This window comes from Pholcus phalangioides, unplaced genomic scaffold (genome assembly GCF_987345545.1).
Source record: "Pholcus phalangioides strain wild (caught in Gottingen) unplaced genomic scaffold, Ppha-v1.0 ptg000016l_1, whole genome shotgun sequence".
In the NCBI taxonomy this organism is placed as follows: Eukaryota; Metazoa; Arthropoda; class Arachnida; order Araneae; family Pholcidae; genus Pholcus; species Pholcus phalangioides.
Window position 1 is genome coordinate 14,961,654 of NW_028301609.1, and position 25,418 is coordinate 14,987,071.

At 36.7% G+C, this 25,418-nt stretch overlaps 1 protein-coding gene across 1 annotated transcript; it reads left to right on the forward strand.

Moving 5' to 3' along the window:
* The first annotated feature begins 3,111 nt into the window (after positions 1 to 3,111).
* RpL14 (ribosomal protein L14) lies at positions 3,112 to 24,911 on the forward strand. The gene is made up of 5 exons (XM_089245690.1): positions 3,112 to 3,210; positions 7,396 to 7,497; positions 7,586 to 7,780; positions 23,438 to 23,491; positions 24,750 to 24,911. Exons 1-5 carry the CDS (start codon positions 3,208 to 3,210, stop codon positions 24,852 to 24,854), a joined length of 459 nt encoding a protein of 152 aa, XP_089101816.1. The 5' UTR covers positions 3,112 to 3,207; the 3' UTR covers positions 24,855 to 24,911.
* Positions 24,912 to 25,418: the final 507 nt, after the last annotated feature.

Here is a 25,418-nt window from a genome sequence, read left to right on the forward strand (position 1 = left end):
GCCCCCCCCCCCCTTGTTTGAGAGAAGAAATTTTTCTTTTCATTCACTTCAGCTCCCACCTCATTTGTTTTCTTCGTGACAAGTGGGAGACCTGTGGAAGAAACCATGCCCCCTAACAAGGGTGGAACTGACAGGGCTCCAATCCATGGATCCTGGGGAAATTTTTGATTTTTTTTTTTTTTGTTTCTTCACACTAAATTCACTATACAGGAACCCGTGAAAAATCTGACCTTGGGCCCTGTTGCAGGATGTGCAGGCCATGAAAGAAACAGATGTGAAGCATTAAAGTGGGTAAAAGTGGGACTGCTTTTAGATTCCAGTTAGTGTTTCCCAAAGTAGGCAATATCTTCCCCAGGAATGATAGAAAGGATCAGAGGGGCTGCAGAATCTGTGGGTTTAGTATAGGATCCTATGAGTTGAGGGGGGGGGGGCAGTGAGAAGAAAAAATTCAAAAGAAGGGGGCAATAGAACAAAAAGTTTGGGAAAGTATCATCTAGTAGGACCAGTATTCACCAATATCAATCTAATTCAATTTTACTTCAAATTTTGTTGAGTGAAAATACTCCTTTAAATTTTGGGTAATTTTTTTTATACAGTTATTCGTTTTTTCATCAACAAAAAAATGCCCCTCTTTTCAACAAAACTACCCCTTGAAATTCCAGAGGAGTGGAAGATCAGAGCTATATATAGCCTAAAGGTGTCTGCCTATATTGCTTCAGTGCAGAGCTGCTCTTGAGGGGTGAGCGACAGGTGAGGTTGCAATGGGTCCCTCACTTTAAGGGGCCCTGCAGTCACGGTAATGGAAGTGAAAAAAAATATTTATCAATTAAAATTTTTTTAGTATAATAAGGTGTCAGCTCTCTCTAAGAAAATATTGTACACATTTAACGAAAACATACATCTCATGTAGAGGACTCCATCACCAATGAATGCATTTTTGTTTCTCTCTCTCTTGTAGGACAAAGCGACCTAGAGACCCAAATCAAACAGGGGCCCCCAAATTATTGAATGCTTTCATCAATTCTCAAATAATTTCTCTTATTAATCCTGAATTTTTATAAATTTTTGAATTATTTGTTTCATTAATTCTGAAATTTCATTTCTTTCATTAATTACAAAGTTATTTCTTTCATCAATACCAAATTTTCATAGATGCTGCTATATTTTTTTTCCAATCTTTTTTTTTTTAATTTTTAATTCATGAATCCTAATTTTCATTAGTTTTGGAGTTATTTTTTTCATTGGCTTAAAATTTCTTCCATTTCTTCCATTCTGAATTTTCATTAATATTTGTGTTTATTTACATTTAATGGTGCGTCTATATGTTTTGGTATGGTTATTTTTCAGCATTCCTGTATATTTTGTAAAAATGTATGAATTTTTGTATGACCGATCCCCCCCCCCAAAACTGTTGACATTCCTAACCTCATAATTTTCTCACAAGGGACTGTAGTTAAAATTCCAAAAGCTGATCATACTTAACCAAACAATAAATGAACGTGAATTCACAGGAAATTCTAATCCTATGTGGGTTGTTGAGAGAGAGGAATTTTCATTACATAAAAGTGTGAACATGGTATGGGACTTGCATGTATTACGGGGGAATTTTAAAATCTGCAAATTTCATGTTGAATGATTTTGATCTGTAAGAATGTTGCTTGCAGTAAGATTTTGTAAGATTTATTTTGCCTTGAGAATATTGAAGAACTGAAAAAGTACATAAGATCAGTCTTCAGCAATCTGGTTTCCACCATTCAGTCTTGCAGTAAAGTATGGAGTTTATTGATATACAATCGACAGTGTGCTAAAAGTGGGGTGGGCCAATTTGCTTTCATGGAATTCGAAAAAATAAAGGGGGAAAAACAGACTTATTACCTGTGCAGAAAATGTTTTGATGGATTTCGAGAACGTCTGAAAGTTTTGAAACTGAAGAGAAATTAACACTGAGTATAGATCAGATTCCCCCCCCCCCCCTCCCCCTAGAAACATCCCCAGTAGCATCTGTTGATGTTGAGAGAAAAGTTTATCTTGCCTTTTCAGAAATTTCCATTTTCTCTTGTAGATTTTGTAGCCCACTCATAAATTGTGAATTTTTTTTTTTTTGAAAAATCCCATTGCAATTTTTGATGAAATCTAATGGTGAGGATATGAATGTGATTTTCAATAGATACAATTTTTTTTTTCTTTTGCCTCCAGTCAATATAATGAATGGTTCAGTTTCTAAAGAAATTTGTTTTATTTTAACAGCATTTTATTAGTCATTTTTGGTGAATTTTTCTATTAGTTTTTAAGGTTTTTTTTTCGAATTTTTTGGGAATTTTTTCGAGATTTTGGGCCATTTATTATGGTAATTTTACAAGCCTTTTTTATGTGAACAACATCCGTCCTTGATTATAATTACAGTCGAATACCGTTATAGCGAATATCTCGTTTTAACGGACATTTTCTAATACCTCAGATAAATTTACATAGGAACAATACAAAAAAACCTGGAATTACTTTATAACGAAATTTTGTTGTAAGGAAGTGATTTGTTCTCTAAGTTCGTTATAACGGGATTCAACTGTATAAATAAGAATGTTGATATCTTGTTCGTCATGGTTATTTCGTAGAATTTTCATTTTAATCTATGCTACAATTTGCACTAGTGCTTCATTACCCCGCCACCGGTAACTTTGGGGTCATTCAAGTATTACGTCATCATCGAGGGGGTTTCGGATTTGCTAACTTTTGATGACAAGGGGGAAGGAGGTTTGAAGGTAGCTTACGTCATCAACCAACCCTTTTTGAAGAAAATGAAATATTTTAAGCTGCCGACGAAATTTTGCAGGCAGGGGGAGGGGAGGGTCAGTGTTCTGCTGACTTTTGCTGACAAGGGGGGGGGCAAAAATGGTTAAAAATATGCTTACGTAATACTTGAATGGCCCCTTTTGCTTAATTTAAGCAATGTTTGGTGACTTTGCTTACTTTTGCATCATTTTTAGCGATAATTGGCAATATCCCGTGTGTAGAATGTTAATTTTCCACATTTCTTTCGAAAAAATATGGCTTGTTTCTCAGGATGATTTCCCATAACTTTGTCCCGAAAATACTGGACGTATGGTCATCAGATTCGCGTAGTTTGTCTTTGCTCCTTGATGCTGTTTGAGCCGAATCTCGTCAATTCGCCCGCTTCCATCTTCATCAACGGTAGCGTGTCTAACAAAGATGGTGAGTTGTTCATTTTATTACAATTTAGAAATTATGATGAAACCGCTTTATTTAAGGAATTAGACTCGAATCTAATTAAGATGAAAAGCTTTGATGTTCGTTGTTTATTTGATTGATAGTTTAATCGAAACTTCTAATCTCCATCCCTATACGAATTACACGTGGCGAGGCTTAAACGCATCGTGTACCTACTTGTTTCTATGAGAGGAAAGTGACGCTTGGATAATCATTAACTAGATTTAATATAATTCAATATGATTTATTAGATAATTATATTGAATATAATTCAATATGATTGTTAGATAATTATATTGAATATAATTCAATATGATTGTTAGATAATTATATTGAATATAATTCAATATGATTGTTAGATAATTATATTGAATATAATTCAATATGATTGTTAGATAATTATATTGAATATAATTCAATATGATTGTTAGATAATTATATTGAGTACAATTCGCTGGCAGAGATGATGAATGTGATTTTGATAGGAATTGCCGTCATAATTTAGTATTGACGACAACGTTCATCTGATTTGCCATCTTTGACACTGAAATTTGCGATTAGAGTTCAAATTAGGTACAAGTTTCGTGTAGAGATTCTTAACGCCACCCCAACAAGGAAAGGGCAGGCGGGTTTGGTGACCCCGGGCGCTGTACTAGAAGGGGCGCCGTAGTAATTCATCCTCCAAGTGCTCCTACATTGCACGGAGGGCGCTAAAATGATCGCATGCCCCAGCTGGCGAAGCGTCTAGTTGGCAGCCCCGCTTAAGGGGCAGGCGTCTTTATCGTGCTGTTTTGATAAATACCTGTGCAGAGTGGGTTATGCAAATTATGTCGCTCTGCACCTGTTCTAGTTTGATTTTTTTTGACCCACTCCGGGCTGTAGTTTGCTTAACAATGTCACCCCACTGTAAATATGCCTGTCTCTTGCTTGCAAATATGCTTTCAACTCCCTGGGGCACTCTTTTTGTCCCTGGTTTGTTAGGGCACTCTTTTCTTGTCGCTTACATGCTGTTTGGGTCGCTGGCGAAGGTGGTGCAATGCTGGGAACAGATGCAGTATGGTCCGCCACGACTTTGGCGACTTTTTTCTCGCGATAAGTCGCCAAGACCGTCATAATGCTTCTCTGGGTTGCCGTATTTTTTAACACTTTTCCGGTTTCGTTGGGTGATACTACATGGCGCTAGCTTCAACAAACAGGATTTTTCTTTTGTTCACCGCGTTTTTTCAAAAATTCTAAGCAGCCGTTGTTCCATTTCCAGCGCGTCTCTCTCTCATTATTATTCCTCCCTTCTGTAGCTCTAGTTATTTGGATTATCTACTGCTCAGGTTGTATCATACCATTTTATTATTTCGTTGTATTTATTAGTTATTCATCCATTGCCATGCCTTCTGTTTTATCGGTTTATTATTTAAAATGAACCTACAGAATTTTTCATGCCCGGACCCGTTTACTTAAAGAAAAGGGTCCGGGTTTTAATTTTAATGCATAAATATTTATTTATTCAACATGCCCGGATCCGTTTATTTAAAAAAAAGGGTCCGGGTTTTAGTTTTAATGCATAGAATATTTATTTATTTATTCAACATGCCCGGATCCGTTTATTTAAAAAAAAGGGTCCGGGTTTTAGTTTTAATGCATGGAATATTTATGCCCGGAATTCCTTATGCCCCGATCTTTTTATTATTAAAAAAATGGGCCAGGTGTAATTTTTTTTTAACTGATATTTTTTTATATTTTTATGCTTGGTGGTTTCTATTATGTTTTGCACGCTTTTTTTTCGGCGTCCGTAGTGTCTGACGGCCTTGGCGACTCTTCGTCGGGCCATCAGACATGTGTGGCGCCAAATAATCGCCAAGTGGCGGACCATACGACAGCTGTTCCGTGAATATAAATTATTCAGCTCAAAAAGGACACTGTAAGTCACCAAGGCGGAACGACTGCAGTATGGTCTGCCACGACTTTGGCAACTTTTTCTCCCGCTGTAAGTCACCAAAACTGTAATAAGTTAAAAGTTACAAGTGTTTACGTATTGTGCGTGGTCTGTGAGACAAATGTTTATGAACTTCGGGTTAAACCGCTTTTTAGGCTGTGGTGTGGTCAAAACTAATTTTAGCCAGCTAAAATTACAACCCTGTATCATTGTGTTGTGATGTTAGAGTATTGTCTGTGTCTGAGCAATAATTTCAATCAGCGGTTTTTAATAATTTAAATAAAATGCCTGAAATTTGATTTCAATCATTGGAAATTAGAAATAATTCAATTTTATTTATAATTGTGATTTATTTTAAGAAAATTGATATTAGGTATTCTGCCAAAACATAACTAATGGTAACTTCTGAATTTTTTGTATTTGGTTAAATCGCTATTCGTCCCATTTCTAATGTTTCGTACTCCCTCTTAAGGTATCCGACTACCATTCTTGTCACTTTTCTTTAAAATGGTTCTGGGGTGAACTTTAAATACATTTTTTGATAGAAAGTTCTCGAAATGGTCAAAACAGTGACAAATTTTGGTCTATCCTATTTTCTATGAAAAAGTCGTTTTTATGTCAAATTTTAGGCAAAATTCATGTGATATTCGAAACACGATTGCAAAAAATGTTATTAATGAAATGCTTTGTGATTTTCACAGTGCATTTAGCTGGTAATGAACCAAAATTTAAAGGATTGCATGATATGTTCATAAGTTACACCAAAATATGTTTAAGTACGTGTGAATTTTTTGAAAATTCATCCCACATTTTGTCTATAAAACACGATTGCATACTGTAATTCAAAAAATATATGTGATAGACCTTCGATTTTGGGTTATCAACAATATATTGCAAAATATCACATTAAAATTTCGTAAGGATGCAATGCACCAATTTTTACAAATCATCACAAAGTCAAGTAAAATGTCAAAAATAACATTCTTCGTAAAACACGTTTAAAGACTTTATTCGCGTATTACTTGAATGTAAAACCGCAACACTAAAGTGAACGTAACTTTGATTCTAAGCATCATATAAACAAAACAAGGCCGTTTTAGAATCGCAACAAATAGGGCTTTTATAAAAAAGGAACAACTGTCGTATGGTCCGCCACTTGGCGATTTTTTAGCCCCACACATGTCTGATGGCCAGGCGAAGAGTCGCCAAGGCCGCCAGACACTACGGATGCCGAAAAAAAAACACATCAGCATGCAAAACATAATAGAAAACCACCAAGCATAAAAATAGAAAAAAATATCAGTAAAAAAAAAATTACACCTGGCCCATTTTTTTTATAATAAAAAGATCGGGGCATATAGAATTCCGGGCATAAATATTCTGTGTATTAAAACTAAAACCCGAACCCTTTTTTTTAATAAACGGATCCGGGCATGAAAAATTCTGTAGGTTCATTTTAAATAATAAAGCGATAAAACGGTATGGTACAACCTGAGCAGTAGATAATCCAAATGACGCGAGCTACAGAAGGGAGGAATAATAATCAGAGAGAGAGACGCGTTGGAAATGGAACAGCTGTTTAGAATTTTTGAAGAAACACTGTGAACAAAAGAAAAATCCTGTTTGGTGAAGCCAGCGCCATCTGGTATCACCCAACAAAACCTGAAAGGTGTTAAAAGATACGGCAATCCAGAGAAGCATTATGACGGTCTTGGCGACTTATCGCGAGGAAAAAGTCGTGGTGGACCATACTGCATCTGTTCTGAGACCGAATATGGTAGAGAAGGGGGGGGGCGAAAACGTGCCAGCCTTCCAGTAAAGGATCCATGCTAGTGAATGTAGGGATTATACTATAGCTGTTCCAGTGATATGTAGTAAAGTAATATTCATGGTATATCAAATTTAATTGCATGTTTCATAAGCTTATTTTGTCTGCGACAATGTCAGTAATGCATTCATGCATAAAAACTGCTATTTAATCTAATTTCAAGACCTTATAAAATCTACATTTGTCATAACTCTCCGGGGTTTACACTAGGTAAAAAGTTTAAGCAAAAATGGGGGGGGGGAAAGGTTTAGCAAAATGCTTCAATGCTAATGATTTAATGGTTGGATGCCTTTTCGTTTCGTACCTCACGTATGCATTTTTGCGAAAGTGGCGTATTACTTTCGCATTCGAAGATTTTCTTTAGTTTACCGTGGCTTAAACCCTGATACAATTTAAAATTTTTATTTTCCAGGCCTTTCGCCATTTAGTCCAGGTGGGTCGAGTGGCTTACATTCCTTATGGAAAAGATAGCGGAAAGCTTTGTACGATCGTCGATGTCATAGATCAAAATAAGGTGAGAATCTATTTTTCAAGACTACTGGGGGACTAAATTTTTGCTATTTTGTAAATTAAACAGGGAAATAATTTGTCATTGTTTCCAGGCACTCGTTGAAGGACCTTGTACTGATGTCAGGCGTCAGGATGTGCCGTTCAAGAGGCTTCGCCTAACTCGTTTCAGACTTAAATTCCCTCACAGCACTTCGTCAAGAATTGTTAGGAAAGCTTGGGAAGCAGAAAAGATCACGGATAAGTGGCAAGAAACGTCGACAGCGAAGAAAATGGCTTGCCGCAAGTTGGTATGTAACAATGCTTTGCATTTTTCTTTTTGTGGATACATAATCTTGGCTAAACTCGTTCTCTATAGAAGCAAGAGTATTGGAGATGGGTGTTCAGCAGGGTCTTGAATTCATTAGCCGTTGGCTAATATATTTCATATTTTAAACTGAACAAGGTGAACAGTATTTTTCATTATGATTTGGCACATTTGATGTTTAGAGCAAGACACTGTGGTATATAGGCCTACTCGTGAATAATCTGTTGCTATTAATCAGTTCTATTTCCCAAGACACCTGAAAAGTTCATAAATGTACCGAATTTTTTTGCTAGTTGCGAGAAATTCTTGTTTTCATGAGGGCAAATTCCGATTTTCTTCCTATGAGAGGGAATATCTGCTGCCTCTGTAATCTTTTTCTCAAAATTATGTCACGTGTACAGAAGCTCAATCTGAGTTCACTATACAATCTTTTATGATTATGGCAAAGCTATCAACTTTCTGGATTAAATCCGGCAATGCTGGATTTTGCGAAGCGTGCAGGGCTTCCACATTATTAATTCATATTGTCGGGTTTAATTGCCGATTAAAACAATACAAACTTGGAAAAAATGAAGAGAAGAAACAAAGTTTGCTGTGGTTCTGCTGCCGCTGTTCCTTTTTATAAAGGCACCCCCATTTACATGAAGCATACTAGGTGCGGTTCCCTGTGTAAACGATAGCCAAAGCCGTCCAAGGTAAATGCCCAGTATAGTGGTACACCCTAGCTTGGCTACTTTTTTTTTTACTACTAAACTGTACATGCATTTCATACATATCCCTGTATGGAATTTTAACGAATCCACGCACAAGCTGGAATTTATGTTCTTAGTGTGTGTCTTTCTTTTTTACTGCCAAACCCGATTTGTCGCTATTTGCTGTTACCAGTGGGATGTTATGTAACCTTTAAAAAATGTGATGTGTGTAACACTTAGTAACCTTTAAAAATGTGCCAGAGAGGTTGGTGTTGGTGACATGTTGCTGTTTTGGCACAGTCGAAAACTTGGGTGACAAAAAGGTATACCATACATCAGGAATCTATCCAATCAATTCGCTGCGAGTTGATCAATTTTTTTTGTCACAAATATATATATATATATATATATATATATTTTAAAATTTGTTTTTAGGCTTTTTTGACACCTCCTTCCAGGATCTAGTTGGAAGGAGTTATACGAAAGCCTTACAATGAACTGATGTCACTGCCATAGTACAGGAAGTATCTCTGATATGGAGCTTCCTGTCTCCAGCTCTGATACATGCTTTCATTTGAAATTAATTGCACTTTCATTTAAAAACATTTTCTGCCTCGCCGTCCGAAACTAATTTATTGCTCTTCAGAATTGATATTTTTTTGAATGAGTATTGATGTTCTGTGTGGATCTAACAAAATTTAATTCAAAATTCCTTGATTTTTAGACTAAAAATGTTATTTTATCTCTTTCGTCAAATAGTGGTGTGAATATGTTGTCAGACCTTGTCATAATATAGTGAAACCTCTTTTGCAGACACCAGTGAGACAAAAAGAAAATTGTCTGTAAAAAGAGGGTGACTGTTAATCAAGGGTTTGAAAGATAGTTTTATGAGAAATTATTTGACCTTAAGAGAGGGGTAACAGCATCTTTAGGGGTATCTGTTGAGAGGAGTTTTACTGTAACACTGCAACAAGATCGGATAAAAATTCTTTAACATTGATCCCAGATTTTTCAGGGGCGGGGGTGCTCCCAAATTTCTACTCTTCCGGAATGCAGAAAAATCCTTATTTCTTGAATTTCGATTGTGAAAAAATCCTTATTTTGAGATAAAGAAATCGTCCTTTGAAGAATTCGCCCAAAAAAAAAAAAACCTGTTGGTTTCATGCTTAATCCCCGAAGTGACACCTCAAGCATAATTTAAATTGGCGCCACTGCATCAAATCTCAAAAAGTGGCATTTTTGTGGGAAGGAAAGAAAAAATAAATTTAGCAAATGTAAATTCAACATTTTGACATCTAAATTGGCAAGATGACTTGTATATGCTTTGACCATATGTAATGTTTAATTCAGGGGTTCTTTAACCTTTTTCAGCCGCGACCCAAAATCGCCAGCTTTGCAACTCATAGGACTGTTTGTTTCCTCTCTCTCTCTCTCTCTCCCCCCCCCCCCCCGAAATTAGTGAAACCAGTGCAGACCTGCCAACTTCTCCGGATTTTTCATCCTTCCTCCCACGCTTTGGATTTGCTAATTAGATTTTACGCGAGCTTTCCCATTGTCATGACGTCAATGACTGCCGTTGTCATTTCCATCGAACAGCCATAAAAAAAAGTCTTGGTGACCACATTTAAGCAACTGGCAAATACATGACTTTGTTTATGAAGCGTTTATCAGCAATCATTTATCAGGGACATGACCTTGGTTGCCAAAATTCCTGTATAATCGTTATTGTATTCCATTAACAGTCGTGTGGTAAACACAAGTTTTCTCGTCAGCAGCTTTGTATTTTGAAGTTTTTTAAATTGTTTCCTCCGATTAAATATGTCTTCAGAAAGAAAATATATGTAACTTTAAGCTATTTAAAGCTTTTAAGAGTTCATATACCCAAGATAGAATCACTGATAGCAACCACGAAAGAAAACTTATGTTTTATGAACAGTGTGTAGATGTGATTTTTCTATTCTGCATGGAAAGACTGACATAGAATTGTATTCCGCTCAGGGTGATGCAGAACCTGTCTTTGGGGGGGAGGGAAAGGAATGGGACTTTTTCTTAATTGTGTGATTAAAAAATTTTTTTGATCGAGTCTGAGTGCCGGGGATTCCCCCCTTGGGAGAATCTCCGGATTCCAAAAGTTGGCACGTCTGCCAGTGACCCAATAAGTGAATTTATAATACCACCATAAATCAAGTTTTATGACTCTTCTACGAAGCCCCTGCGAGTCAAGTTTTGGCCGTGGGGCATAGCTCAAGAATCTCGGGCTGTAAGTGGATATGAACAACCCATCGCTTAAACCCCTGTGAATAAAACTAGGATCGCGACCTATATTTCAAGAATCCCTGGCTGCAAGTGGATTTGAATGACATATCTTGGAAGCGTCTGCGATTCAGGGTTTTGACCCATAGGTTAAGAGCCCTAGTTTAGTCTACAGTAGAAGTGTCTGTCTGCATTTTTTTTTGTGGTTTGATTTGTAAATGGTAATGGGAGGAGGGGGAATAATGCAACTTACTAGTTGTTAGTGAGTGGCTACTTGGCTCCAATCTGGGATTTCTTGCATGAAAATATTTTTGTAAAAAGGGGGGGAAATCCTGAGTTTTATTTTTGTTAATGAGTCAGTTTTTGTTATAAATCTGATATTTTAGTGCTGACACTGTATCCGCTGAAAAATCTCCCTAATTTTCATTCTCCATAATTGGCAGTAATTTTATTTGTTTTGAATGTCTTTCCTATTCACAAACGTTCATGTCCATATGGCTGTGTTGCTCAAAGTGCATTGCTGCTCTTAGGGACTTTGCCAATTTCTGTCAGGGGACGTTGTGGTTAGCTGGAGGTATTGATGTGCTTGCCTACTTGTGTTTTTAAGTAGTTATTTTATAAGTGTGTGTGTGTGTGTGCATCTATTAAAATGGGGTAGTCTCAAATCTTTTCCACCCTGACGTCCTAATCAATGCTTATCCGCAGCTCTTTAAAACAGCAACAATCTTTTCAAAAACCTTTGTTGGACTGCGGGTCCACTGTGCCCCTGACAAAGGCTGGTGGCATACCAGGGAACTGCAACACAGTTTGGGAACCCCTATATTAAATTATCCGCAGGTGAATCATGAATTGGGCAAGGGAGCCACAGGTGAAAAAGTTTGAGAACCACTGCAATATGGGTTAATAAAAAAACTAGGATCAACTGTAGTAAAGAAAAGTATCCATTTGGGAACAGTTTTTATTTTTTATCCTGGCTATTCTGTTAATGATGACTGTGGCAAAGATGATGATCCTGGACTTTGATAGGAATTGCCGTCATAATCTCTTTTGATGATAGTCGAGATCTGAATTGCCATAGCATCATTTATTGGTTCCATTATATATTGAGACCGAAATGGTTTACAGCATTGATCTTTTAGAATGTACATCTAACTAGAGATGGGGATGAATATTCGGCTGCTATATTTGGCCCTTTTGCCGAATATTCGGTTTGGCTGAATAGTGCTTAGGTATTTGGTCGATTATCTGTAAGTGTATACACAACAAACTAATTTTAAAAATTATGTAAATGGAATTTTTCCAATAAATAAAAATTAATATTTCATTGTGATGCCTTTCTGTGTTAAGTCTGCAGGGGTGCAAGAGCTGCGCCAAACTGCACCGAAACGGTTCTCTTGTTACATGGTGCGCCAAGACGCCAAATCCCTGCGCATTTGCGCCAATTCTTGTTTCTGGTTCGCGGAGGTACCGCTAATGCACTGTAGTGCGTCAGATACCGATAATTTAGGAAAAAGAAGCACGAAAATTTTGTTCATGGGACGCGTTCTTTCCGAGACACGGAAAAAAAATACGGAGGGAGAAACTTTAATTTTTTTTTTTCACTTCCCACCATCTACCACAATCGCGTTATGTCGTGACCTTGGAAAGTAGTTCAACTACCTTGAAGTATAAAGTCCTATACTGTTATTGGTTAACCGGCGGGCTATCAAAGTCCCTGAATGAATATGCCGAATTTTCCGATTTCGGAGACCGTTTTTTCTCCTGCGGGTTACATACTGAAAATTACGGTAATTCCGCCGCTGCCAACCTGCGTTCTAAGACCGCATACATCGAAAAGAGGATTGGTTTACTCGTTAATTTACCGACATTTTTCGAAGATCATTGGAAAAAAATGGGATCTGTTAAAACTCCAGCTAAAATATTCATAGTTTTGTCATCTAGTCACTATGCGGTCGTGTGATTATCGTCGGCAGTTGCCAATCGTGGCAATTTCACATTGCGAAAATCCGGATTGGATGAACACAGGGGCGGTTCGAGGAAAACAATTTCTACCCATGCGAAATCTGTTTTTGGCGCTACTGACAGTGTTTTTTTGGTAAACAAAGCTTTTTTCACCCTTTCAATTCCATTCGGCACCCCTCCTAGAGCGGCGCCCAATATGGCCGCACGGTCTGCCAATGCATTGGTGGGGGAGGGGGCATGCTCTTAACAATAGTCAAAGGAAGGAGTTTGTACTAGGAGCATGTGCACTACAATGCAAATAATTACAAGAAGTGAAATCAGTTCAGGGAATAGATAGATATTGGGCAGACATATTCAAACTTTGTAACCTTGAAAGCACCCCAAAGTTCAAAATTTTGCCAGTTTTGGTGAAGGCTTTTTTTATCTTTAGCACATGGTAACGCAGACAGTGAAAGAGAGTTCATTGTTAACAAATAAATAAAAGTCTGTTCGAACATTGAAAAATCTGTCCATCTAATGCTTTAATGGAATAAGACATAAAATTTTATGTTCAAGGGCATGAAATATTTGAAAAAAAAATGTCATTGAGATGCTGAAATTCTGAAAGCGACTCGTGATTCGTAATCTAGTATTAACATGCTATTAGGTTGAGAAATTGTTTAAGTAAATAAGGGATTTATATTTTTCTCGTTTTTTGCATTTTGCGTTTAAATTTAATAATTTATTTAAATTTTGTGAGAAGTTAATTTTTTTTTCACGAAAACCCTTATTATATTCTGCACGCACTTTTTTTGCTATATCAGGATGAATAAGATTTTGGTGTTCAAGCAGCAGAAATTCTTGTTGCCTAGGTTTTTAGAATGCATGTTGCTTAATTTGAAAAGAGTCTGATAATTTTTATTCGTCATTTCAGTAATGCATGTTTTAGTAGTTACAGGTAAGATAATTCAGAAAAAATTTAAATGGATTTTAATTTGTGAAGGAATTTATTCAGAATTATTTGTTTCGACCATTTTTGGCAAAACTTTTGGCATTTCACAGAAAAATTACTCCTTATATTGCAGATATAGTTCGTTTTTAGTTCTGCTCCATTTTCAAAATTTCTGCTCCAAAAATGAAATTTGCTGCTCCGAAATAGATGAGGGGCGCTTGCACCCCTGAGTCTGGGAATTTCTTGGAAAAGTGAAACATGAAACTGAAAATAGAATCCTACTGCAATTACACAAGCTCACTAACTGAAGGATGTACCTAGACAAGAAACATATTGAGAGCTAATGAAAGAGGCAAAAGGGGCGAAGAACATCTAAAGAAAGATAAGAAAATAAGTTGTAAAGTTTGATGTAATATTTGAGAGTAAACAATGGTTGACATTTTCTTGATTAGATGTAAAATTGTGACGTGTTGAAAAATTAATTGATTCTGTAAGTAATATTAAAATACAATACACCATTAGATTTGATGGTCAGTATCATGGCAATGAAAATCTCTATTGCCAGTTTTTTAATATTTAAATAAATTGCATAATTAAATATCATTTTTTGATTAAAAACACAGATTTCATTTATAATTATGAATTTTAAGATTGATATTCGGCCGCCAAATATTCTCTATTCGGACAAATCACTATTCGTCCCATCCCTACATTTAACATTTTCTTGTAATTTTCTTTATTACTCTTGTGAATATTTCTGATGTACCTGGGCACAGTAAGTGATTGAAGGCTTTTTTGACACCTCCTTCCAGTATCTAGTTGTAAGGAGTTATACAAAAGCCTAACAGCAAACTGATGTCGCTGCCATAGTACAGGAGGTTTCCCTGATATGGAGCTTCCTGTCTCCAGCCTTGATACATTTTTTGGCCATTTGAAATCATTGTTTTACATAAAAAAATAATTTGTAATTCAGTGATGTGCGCGACATTGTGTTGTCAAACGGAAAGTCTGCAGATAACGCTTTGTATGTACAGTTAAAGCCCCCTATCCAATTTATCTGGGTTAATTTAGTCAGCGCTTCATGCACAGTTGTCTTGGTCCGCTGGTCTGACTTTAATGTTGACATGAAAGTTATGTTTGTTTGGAAATTGCTCCTTTTAAACTTCTCTATTGCGTCGTGTAAGGACTGACAAACATGATGATCCTGAACTTTGATAGGAATTGCCGTCATAATCATCTTTGATGACAGCTAAGATCTGATTTGTCACAATATATAGTCATTCTTTACATTATGAAGTAGCTCCACATCATAGTTTGACCAATCCCAGCTGCCAACTTCAGCGGTGACTGAAAAAAAAGGTGTGTGTGTGTGGCATCTAAAATTTTCGATGTCCGATTACCAACTTGGGCAGAACAAAATATTGTCATGTTATTAGAAAACCTTGTACATCAATTTTTTTTCAAAAATGACTTTTTGGCAATATGCCAGGGAAAACAAATGTAAGTGCACCCAAAATTAGAAGAGAACAGCTAGTCACATTTCGGAACTGTATGAAGTTCCATCTTCAGTAGCAAAGACATGGTAGAAAGGGAAATACTCCTTTTCAACTCTTTGTCTTGAACAGTGATTAACTCCTGCTTTAAGGAGTATTACCATGTCTACTATTTGTCTTTGCTACTGAAGAAATGAACTTCATGCAGTTCCGAAACGGGTCTAGCTGTTCTCTTTCAATTTTGGGTGCAGTTACGCCGTTTTTCCCTAGTATATTGTCACGTCCAAAAGGTAATTCATTTCGATTTTTTGACATTTCTAGATTAGGAACACATCTCATCAAAAATCGACAACTATCTGCTCTCTATAGAGAAAAAAAAATGTGGATTTTTTTGTGTTAAAATGCAATAGGACCATCGCATCTTTTCTTTTTTGTTCATCCTGTAAATTTGGGAATTTTTGATGGACAAGATTTTCATTAAGCAGTGACGATATGCTTGGCTCCTAATATATTTGGTTAATAAAAAGAATTGGACTACGACAAACATGATGATCCTGGACATTTGATAGGAATTGCCGTCATAATCTCTTTTGATGATGGCTAAGATCTGATTTGTCACGAAACTCTGCAAGATGAAATAGCTCTACAATGTTTTATAATTATGTGAATACAAATTTCTGTTTACATTCGAAGTATTTCGATAATTTTGTGAGACTTAACGATTGTTCGGTTCATCACTGATCTGTTTTTTAAATTTGAATACGTTTTTTGGCTTTTTTTCACACCTCCTTCCAGGATCTAGTTGGAAGGGGTTATACGAAAGCCTTACAGCAAACCAATGTCACTGCCATAGTACAGAAAGTTTCCCCGATATGGAGCTTCCTGTCTCCTGCTTTGATACATTCATTTGATGTGAAATCACTAAACCACTTGCCCCTTCTACGTATATACTATTTTATGTTAGTTGATGTTGAAATGAGATCAAATTGAAATGTTTCTTTGTAACAGCGAGTTTTTCTTACTGATTTATTTTTTAGAGGTCAATTTGTTGAGGGTCTGTTTGAGAGGTGCTAGGATCAATTTTGTCAATACTCGCAGATGTATCAATGGGAATCCTGTAGAGCATGAATCTTCAACCGGTTGCTTGTGAGCACTATGGTGTTCCCTGAGTGCTCGATGGTGGTGTCCAATTTTGTAACTTGTGTGTGTCCAATTTCGTAACTTGTGTGTGTCCAACTTGATTAACATTCCAACTAAACACCTTGTGCTAATTGCATTCAAGGACTGGTCCTGATTTCATGCATTCATGTCAAACTTACCTTGCTCTTCTTTTAATGATGGGTACAGGCAGTGCTCGCAACTGGAAAATCGTTGAAGATCTTCTTTAGAATGTTGTTCCAGACTCTGTCACAAAGCTGGGCTGGAAGAGATCTCGGCAACGGGATAAGTCCAGTGGCAAAGTTCTGGCGTTCATTCATGCTTTAGAATGTATGTATATGTGGCAAATATGATGAGCCTGTGATTTGATAGGAATTGCCGTCATAATCTTGATTTGATGACGATCAAACTCTGATTTGCCTTTATGTTTCTAAATATGTGGTTCTGCGTGATTATAATGTATGTTTTTGTTTTGATGTTTTTGGCAATAGAATGAATCTTTTATTTTTCAGTAGGACCCCAATTATCCGAGCTAATAGTTTACTACCTTTTGAGAATTACATATGGGGCTTCAAAAAAAAGTTTTAATTTTCAGTGTGTGTCATCGAGCACTCATGAATGCTTCAGGGGGGGGGGGTGTTCTGGAGCGATATGCTTTAGATGTTTGTCTGGTAAAGCGTGTTCTTGATTTATTTTTCTTATCGACCTCCTTGGAAAAAATCATCACCCCCTCCCTTGCTAAGCCAACCTATAAGATCTCTAGCTTCTACCCCCCCCCCCCCCCCTTCTGATCGTTCCAGGTTTTTTCGTAGAGACCTTTTTCTTTCAAATCGAGCACAACTCAGGTCTATCACCACCTATGTGTGATTTACTACCTAGTGAGTTGTGCCGGAAGTTTAATTGTGTGTGTACCTAACAGTCTGAGTGCATATGTAGTGTTTTTGATTTTTCAGTACTGCCATCTATATTTCAGAAGGGAAGTGAGTGATGTGTTATGATTGAATCACATTTGCACTGTTTGTAGGTCTGTCTCTCTGTGGCGAGACTTTTTAAAGGGGAGATCGGCTCGCATTTGTGCCTTGAAGTTGGGAACCACAGGAAACCAACTTCAACTGACCACCACTGTGATGACGGTGGGGTTTGGACCTCGCGACGAGAGTCTGTCACTTAGACCACTCGGCCACCACTAGGTGTTTAGCAGATCTTTTTACTAGCCGCTGTGCAATCATGTGGACATCTTGAGAATTCAACCATTGGTGACAGCACGGCTGTGACCAGCTGAATTGTTTTCCTGTGGTTTTTTTAATTCGAGGCACAAATGAGAGCAGGCAGTCCTGCAACACGATAGACATAACATGAAAATTCGAGCATTTACCAGCTTTACTTCAGAATATGGAACACAGATGGCAGTATTAGCAAACCAAGCAAAAGTCGGACAACATGCATATATTTACTCAAGCATGTTCCGACATGTATTGATTCTTTAGAAGTTCTGCAAAGATCTTGTGTACGTGGTGCATGTTCGGTGGTGTAGTAGTAGTAGTTCTTTTTACTGCATCTAATTTCTAAAATTTGTAAATTTTAGAAATTAGATGCAGTGCACCTTTGGTAACCCAAAGCTCAGTTAATTGAGACTCAGATGATCGGGATCCTAGTGGGTATATATCTGCATACGGAGATATACACACACTTGGACAGTATACTTTACCTCCAGCATACGGTGGAGATAAAGTATACTGTCTCACAAAATTGAAATTTTACCAGAGAGCCATGTTAAGACTATTTTTTAGAATTTCATTCTATGCAGCTTTTTTTTTTTAAGTGAATTATATATCTGTTATAGAATAAGAAAATATATCTGTTATTTATTGAAATAGGACTTGGTGTCCCATGCTTGTGTGCAGTGCAGGGCTGGACAAATCTCAGGTCGTCGTTGCATCTAAAAAATTTGTATTGGAGCTTGGAATTTTCCTTGTGTAGAGTTAATAAATTGCAGGCTGAGAGCAGCTCATAATGTTTGGAATTTATAGCAGTGTGTCTGCCAACATGAAAAAAAGGTCACTGTGCCCCCTGAAAAAGTAAAAATAAACGTTATTTTGGATCTTTTTTGTTTGGGTAGAAAGTTTTTTGGAGCCTAAAAATATTGTTCGAGTGCCTAGATTTTTTTTGCAAGTTATCCAACCCTGGTGTAGTTTAACGGAAGTACTGCAAATCTATAGCTTTATGCCAATATTCACGAAAATTGACATAGTGCCCTTTACTTTTTTAATTTATATGAAAATGAAAATATATTGTCGTTTGTTCTAGAAGGTTCCACGGTCAGAAGAATTGTCATTTTGAAAATATTGTTCTTGTTTCTCTGTGCATGAGTATCTTCATTGAATCGAGGTTTGTCATTATGGCAACTAGGAAGTTTAACATTGGTACCTGAAATTTTACTGTTTGATTACTAAATTGCAATCTGAGAATGAAACAATTCTTAAAAATTACTGTACGGCGGCACCAACAAGGTAAAGGAGATGCCAAATCCTGGTTAAGTGGGTGACAGATTTTCTCAAATATTCTTGGCGTTCTTCCCTATAGAAATTTGGGCTGGCGATCAAATTATGTATTTGATTAAATACGATAAGTGTAATAATGGGTGAATATTTTTTGATTTCTCGACTTCTTGTTTAAAGTGTGTTTGAGTACAATAACTTGATTTTTTTGGCTTCTCTTCACCCCGTTTCCAAATGTTGGATTTCGGGGGTTCTAAAAGCCATACATTGACAGCTTGATGTTTTTCCATGATGTGTGGGGGCATTTTTATTCATATGCCCTCTCACCTTGAGTGTTTTGCAACATGACAACAGAATTTTTCTTTTATATCTCACGTTCTATCTCATAAATTTATGTGATTTGTATGGTATATTTATGACTTTGGTAGATGTTTCCGTGACACCTCCTTTCAGGATCTAGTTAGGAGTTATTCAAAAGCTTTGGACTGCTGTAGTAAAGAAGGCTCCTGTGATATGGAGCTTCCAGTTTCCTGCTTCGATAGATTTTGACCATCGGCAGAACTTTTTCCTTCTCCATTGATAAACTTGTATCACTAATGTTAAGTCAAATGTGATAGAAATAGCAATTTTAGTTGTCTCAGTTTTTAAAGTGATGTTTAATCTGTCTGTAGGTGGCAACCAAAATTTCTTAGGAGCCAATCCAGTTAGCGATAACATTTGTTGAACCCCTGATGTATATCTTCGATGCCGCTTATTAGACTCACAGATAATGAACTCATTGATATTGTTATCACTTTTGCAAAGAGTGGAACGAACCAATATCATAACGTGGGCAAAAATTTGTTAATAGTTATAAGGACTTTGGGGTCATTCAAGTATTATGTCAGCATTGATGGGGGGAGATGGGGGTTTCCGATTTGCTGACTTTTGATGGGGGGGGGGTGTGTTTGGATGATGCTTTCGTCATCAACCACCCTTTATGAAGATATGAAATATTCTTAATGGCATCTTATTCGGTGCGCCAGAAACAGAAAAACCTTTCTATTGTTATTGGGTACCTGAACTAACATTCTCCCTATTGATAAATCCCCTACAGAGCCACTTTAGTGATCTCTAAATGTTTCACAGAACCTTCAAGTGCCCTGGAAATGTGTCCGGTTCGCTTAAGTGATTTGGAACTGTGCCACGGGTAACTTGAGTGATGTAGAACCGCACTGTGGGCCTGTAATCTGGCCATAATTCCTTCAAAACTCCATTCGGTTGATTCATTTCTAAATGGGTTAAAATTGAAAAAAAAATTTATATTAATCAAACCACAATTTTGCACATGCAAGTGGGGCTACAATGGTTGAAAATGGGCTTGCGTCCTTCGGTCACAAAAAATATTAACATGATAATTATAAGAGTGTCATAATGAATAACTAGCATAATATCTAACACAACTAAAAGTTAAAATAGAAAAAAATATTGAAAATAATTCCATTTCATTGTGCAAGCAAAAACCGGGACAAACAGGCATCTCGAAAGTCTTTTCAGGACGGTGAAAAATAACGAAAAACCGTGACGTCTTATCACCCTAGCCATAGGATAGACAAATGTATGACAGGGGAAGAATACCTTTCATTAAGTTCTTGATCAGTTTCTTTCAGTTGACCGGGCCCAAATTTCTTTTCGCGAGAGTCTCTCTCAAGGTATCCATGAAATGTATAAGAAAATCATTCGTGCTATAAATCAAAGTTCCATTCAAACGCCTCACAGGGGCTGAATAACTAAAATGCGGGAACATTTTGCAACCAATTATGCGGGGAAGAAAAACTGTTTTCCCATTCCACTATTACTTGTTTACCATTCGTCCCTTTCAACCTGACGGGATGTATGATCAATGTGCTTTCAAACTGGGCTTCTTTATGGGTATAGTTATCATTTGGTTATTGTGTTATCAGAAACCTGAGTCCTGTTGTGATCACATTAAGCAGTGTGGACTGTATTGTAGTTGTTTGAGGAAAATCGATTCATAAGCAATTCCAGTTTTACTTTTGTTTTTCCCCCATAGAAATATGGGGGGGAGTGTGATATCAAATGAATCGTTATGTTGCAAATATGATGAGCCATTTCATTGATAGGAATTGCCGTCATAACTTGTTTTCGAGGCATTTGCTGATATTTTGGTTCTGATTTGTATTTTTTCCTGATATTAACAAGAAGGTAACTGATGTGCAAGTACCTTTTTCCCGTCCTGTTGTATGATAAATTTTTGATATCTTTAGTTTTGTTTTGTGCATTACCTCTCTAATTTATATTGGTCACAAGTTTAAGGCTTTAAGGCATCCTGGGCCCTTGTTTTGATCAGGCTCAGGTGTTCACCATAGCCTTACATTAACTTTCGTTATGTCTATCCAAGTTGGATGTGGCATACAACGAAACAGTTTTAGCATAGTCTGGCTAAAACAGTGTTTGGGCGGAGCTCACAAAAGAAAGGGGAAGTACAGTGGCAAAGTATTTATCATCATGGGGGGGGGGTGTTACAGAAAGAAGAGATCATAGAAGTGAAAGAAATGAGTGTGCTACTGGATTTTTTTTTTATGAATCCACTTTGATATATTCCTGGCAAACCCCAAAGCGGAATATACCAAAAAATTGTAACATATGTTGCAGAGCAATCTAGGAGTTCAATTGGAAGTGCTAGGAGTGCTTTCTGCATAGAAAACACTATTATGGGAAATTTGGTGCTGAACATTTTTAATCATCTGAGTGCTCGTTGCAGAACAGCGCAATACATTTCATCAAAAATTATTGCACTTAATCGGGCTTCCCTTTACGAAAGCCAAATAGATGCTCACAATCATGCAGTGATGGTCAGCTGAAGATAAAGTGTGAATATGCAAGTCTGATTCCTTTCTAGAAAAAGTCACTATAGTGAGCAGCAATTGGTCCCTATCTCTTATGACAATTGCTGCAAATCGGTTTTTACTAACAATCTGCTAGAGATGAGCGGGGCCTGTAACAGCGGCCAACAGAAACAACTAAGGGTTTCTCTGTTACCTATCATCGTTGCACTAAATACTAAATGCCAAATTGCTGCAAATGTCTCCAAATAAGTTCAGAAGTTGTCAAATTTTTCTTTTAGATATGTGTTGATTGATGGATAGCATTTTTGTTTGTTGCAAATAGATGGCACCATCAGCAGTGTTTCTATTGAATGAGTCCTGAAACTTAGTCAGAATGTGTGAAATTGATTGGATATTCAAATTTCATTGATTGTTCACTTTACATATTGGTTGCCATGTTATTTATTTGAATTCAAAGATATGAGACGTTGATTATCATTAGTAGTTATATAAAGGCAATAAGGCATCCTGAGCCTTTGATACATTCAGGCTGAGGTGTTCACCATAACCTTATATTAACTATCATTACATTTCTTGGAATTTATGTGAAATGTATCGAAACAGTTTAATTACAGCATTGGTTGATTTTTGGCCATTCACTCACCATGTCATTGTTGCATTGGTATGTGCAGCATCACGAGGTATTTGTTATGAATAAATAAATTGTGAGATTCAGTTTTATGATAATAGGCAATAAGGCATCCTGGGCCCTCGTTACTATCGGGCTCAGGTGTTCACCATAGCCTTAAACTGAATTGCGTTGTTTTCTTTAATGGAAATATGACGGAACATGTGTTTTTCTTATGTATCAAATTCAGGGTATGAAAAAATCATGAAAATCAAAGAAAAAAATTTTTAAAGAAAATCAAAAAAAAAGTCTGATTTTTATTTGAACCAGATTTTTTTGATTTAAATCAGATTTTCTTGATTAAAATTAACTGACTGCTTATTAATTAAAACAAGTCTTGTTAATTACCAAGAATGCATATTTATATATCATTTAACTGCTTTTCTTATCACTTAAATTTAATTAAGCATTTAATTAATGAATAAACAAACGAACTACAACCAAATGTACAAACATCAAAAATCTGTTTATGTAACACGAGAGGTCGTTGAATCCAAATTAACTTCATAGATTTATAATTTTTTTTAGAGAAAAGTGCTTTTATTCATACCCCCCCCCCCCAATTAAAGTGAATGAGGGGTGGCAACTCTGTATCATACATCTGGTGCAAAGACATCTCAATTCACTCGATGTACAACCAAAGGGCCATTCGGCATCAACTAAATAAAACAAATTCTATTGGCAAGATTGTTTCTAGCACAATTAATGGTTGTGTTTCCGACTTGTATGTTCAATAGTTTACACATTTTCATTCTTTCACAGATTTAATTAGTTTTGGTAAAAAAAAATGAACAAACTCATGATATCTATGTTGGTACATAGCTAGTTTCTGCACTGTATCTAGGGATTAAGTTCAAGTCTATATTTATCCCAAAGATCTACTTATTTTAATTAAGAACTTTATCACATGTCAGTAAGAAGCAAACCTTACCAGGTTACATTTACTTCAATATCATTGAATTTATGTAAAAACAATTTAAATTTTGAGATTTAAATCAACGATTTAAAAAAAATTGAAGTTATTTAAATCGTGATTTTTAGTCATGATTTAAATCGGCGTACCCTGATCAAATTTGTTGAAAAGTTTGTCATATTAGCTGCCATGCAAAGTAATTGTTTTGTTTTACTCGTTTCCAGAGGGAACAGATGACAGACTTTGACAGATTCAAAGTTTTCAAGACTAAGCAAGTGGTGAGTTTTAGTGGCGAATATATTTTTTCCTTTGATTCTTATTGTTTGTCGTGGTGTTTGAGGAAATTGATGCGAGACGTTTTACATGTTATTGCTTTGTGAGGACATGGCATAGCTGCCCACTCTCTCGGAAATCCCAAAAAATGTTTACATCTTAATTTCAACGGTGATTGTAGGAAGTCCCTAATTTTTTGAAGGCAATTATTCCCAAAGAGTTTACCTCGAAAAGAGGCAGTTTACATTTTTTTTATCCTCGAAACGACACTCCAAGCATAATTGTTGCCCATCTAATCACAGAAAATGATGTTTCTGTAGTGCAGGGGGGGGGGGGGAGAGGAAATAAAATATTCCCCAAACAACCAGCTTCAATTTGGGCCTTTTGACATCTGAAATTGGTGTGATGACTTGTATATCTGCTTTGACCATACGTTCCATTGATTGTCCTTTTACAGTCAGATGGAGATTTTTTTATTTGTTGACAAGATTTGATTTTTTGAGAGTACTAATGGCATATAGTTTACGAAGGTTTTGACAACTGGCTAATGTGAAGATAAATCCAGGAAAGAAAATTCAACTGGTTTTGTGGGGAATCAAACCCACGTCCTCTTACTTACAGGGTGAGTGCCCTAGACTACAAAGCCAGTGAATCCTCTTTCCTTTGAGCTTGTGTGCACTAAATGATGGGGCCGTACATAGACAGCCAGATTTAACTTGGGGGACAATTTCCGTTACTGCCACTAGATGACAACTTATTCGAAGACAGCTGGCTCATGCTAAGATTAATCCTGGAGAGCAAAATAAGCTCTAAGGAAAGAGGATTTGTTGGTGAGTGGTCTAGGGCACTCGCCTGGAATGTCGGTTCAATTCCCTACAAGGCTAGTTGAATTTTCTTTCCCGGATTTATTTTTGCATCAGCCAGCTGTCGAAACCTTCATAGTAATAGTGGAGAGCGACGTCATCTTCGGACAGGTAATTTAACCTATAGGTTGGTGATGGTTGACAACTTGGCACTGATCAGTGATAGTTTGCACGATTTCACATTTTCTCAAAAAGGGAAAAGTCCCTACAATTTAATTGCTATTAATGAAAATTCCCTATATTGTTTTTTAAATACTCATTTTTTATATTTGTTTTTGTATGGAATTTTATCCACCGCAAAACCTTCCTAATTCAGATTTCCCCAAAGTTGGCAACTAATGACAGTATTTGAACCGAAATCCAGATTGTTTTTTTTTATTTCTCCCCCATGTACCTGTAGATGAATCGAGTGATCAGGCGAGAGTTTCTCAGGTTGAGAGGTTTGGACAAGAAGAAAATGAAGAAAGCAGACAAGACGAAGAAACAGCGCAAAGCCGCCAAATAAGCCCTGTAACCTTTTTTTTTCTTTTTTTGAAATTGAAGATTAAAAAACTGTAAATTACTTTTTGTTTGAATTTCTGAATTTGTCAATTCATACATGCTACGGCGAGAAGAAAACCCAAAAGCATAGCTGCCAATTCTCTCGAATTTATCTCCCGGACTCCTGAAAAATTCTTACTCTTTTCCCGAATTTTACCCATGATTGTGAAAAATCCCTTCATTTACGGAAAAAAAACACCTGCTTAATCGTTGCGTAAATTGTCACCATTTCGTCAAATCACAAATGTCATTTTTGGGGAGAAAACAGAATTCTCCGATCAGCAAGCATCAATCCAGCCTTTCTAAATTCAAAATTGTACGATCGCATGCATCCATGTCTCATTTCAAGCCCGACAGATTTTTGTTTGGTTTGAGAGTTTTGATTTCTCAGAGGTAATTTAACCCTCAGTTGCTGTCCTCCTAGAGTTGCTACCACCAAATATTTATGGAGAGGACTTTTACCTACTGGCTGGGGGGGGGGGGGGTGGCCATGATTAGCGATGGCTGGTCAGTTTTTTTTGCAAAAGGA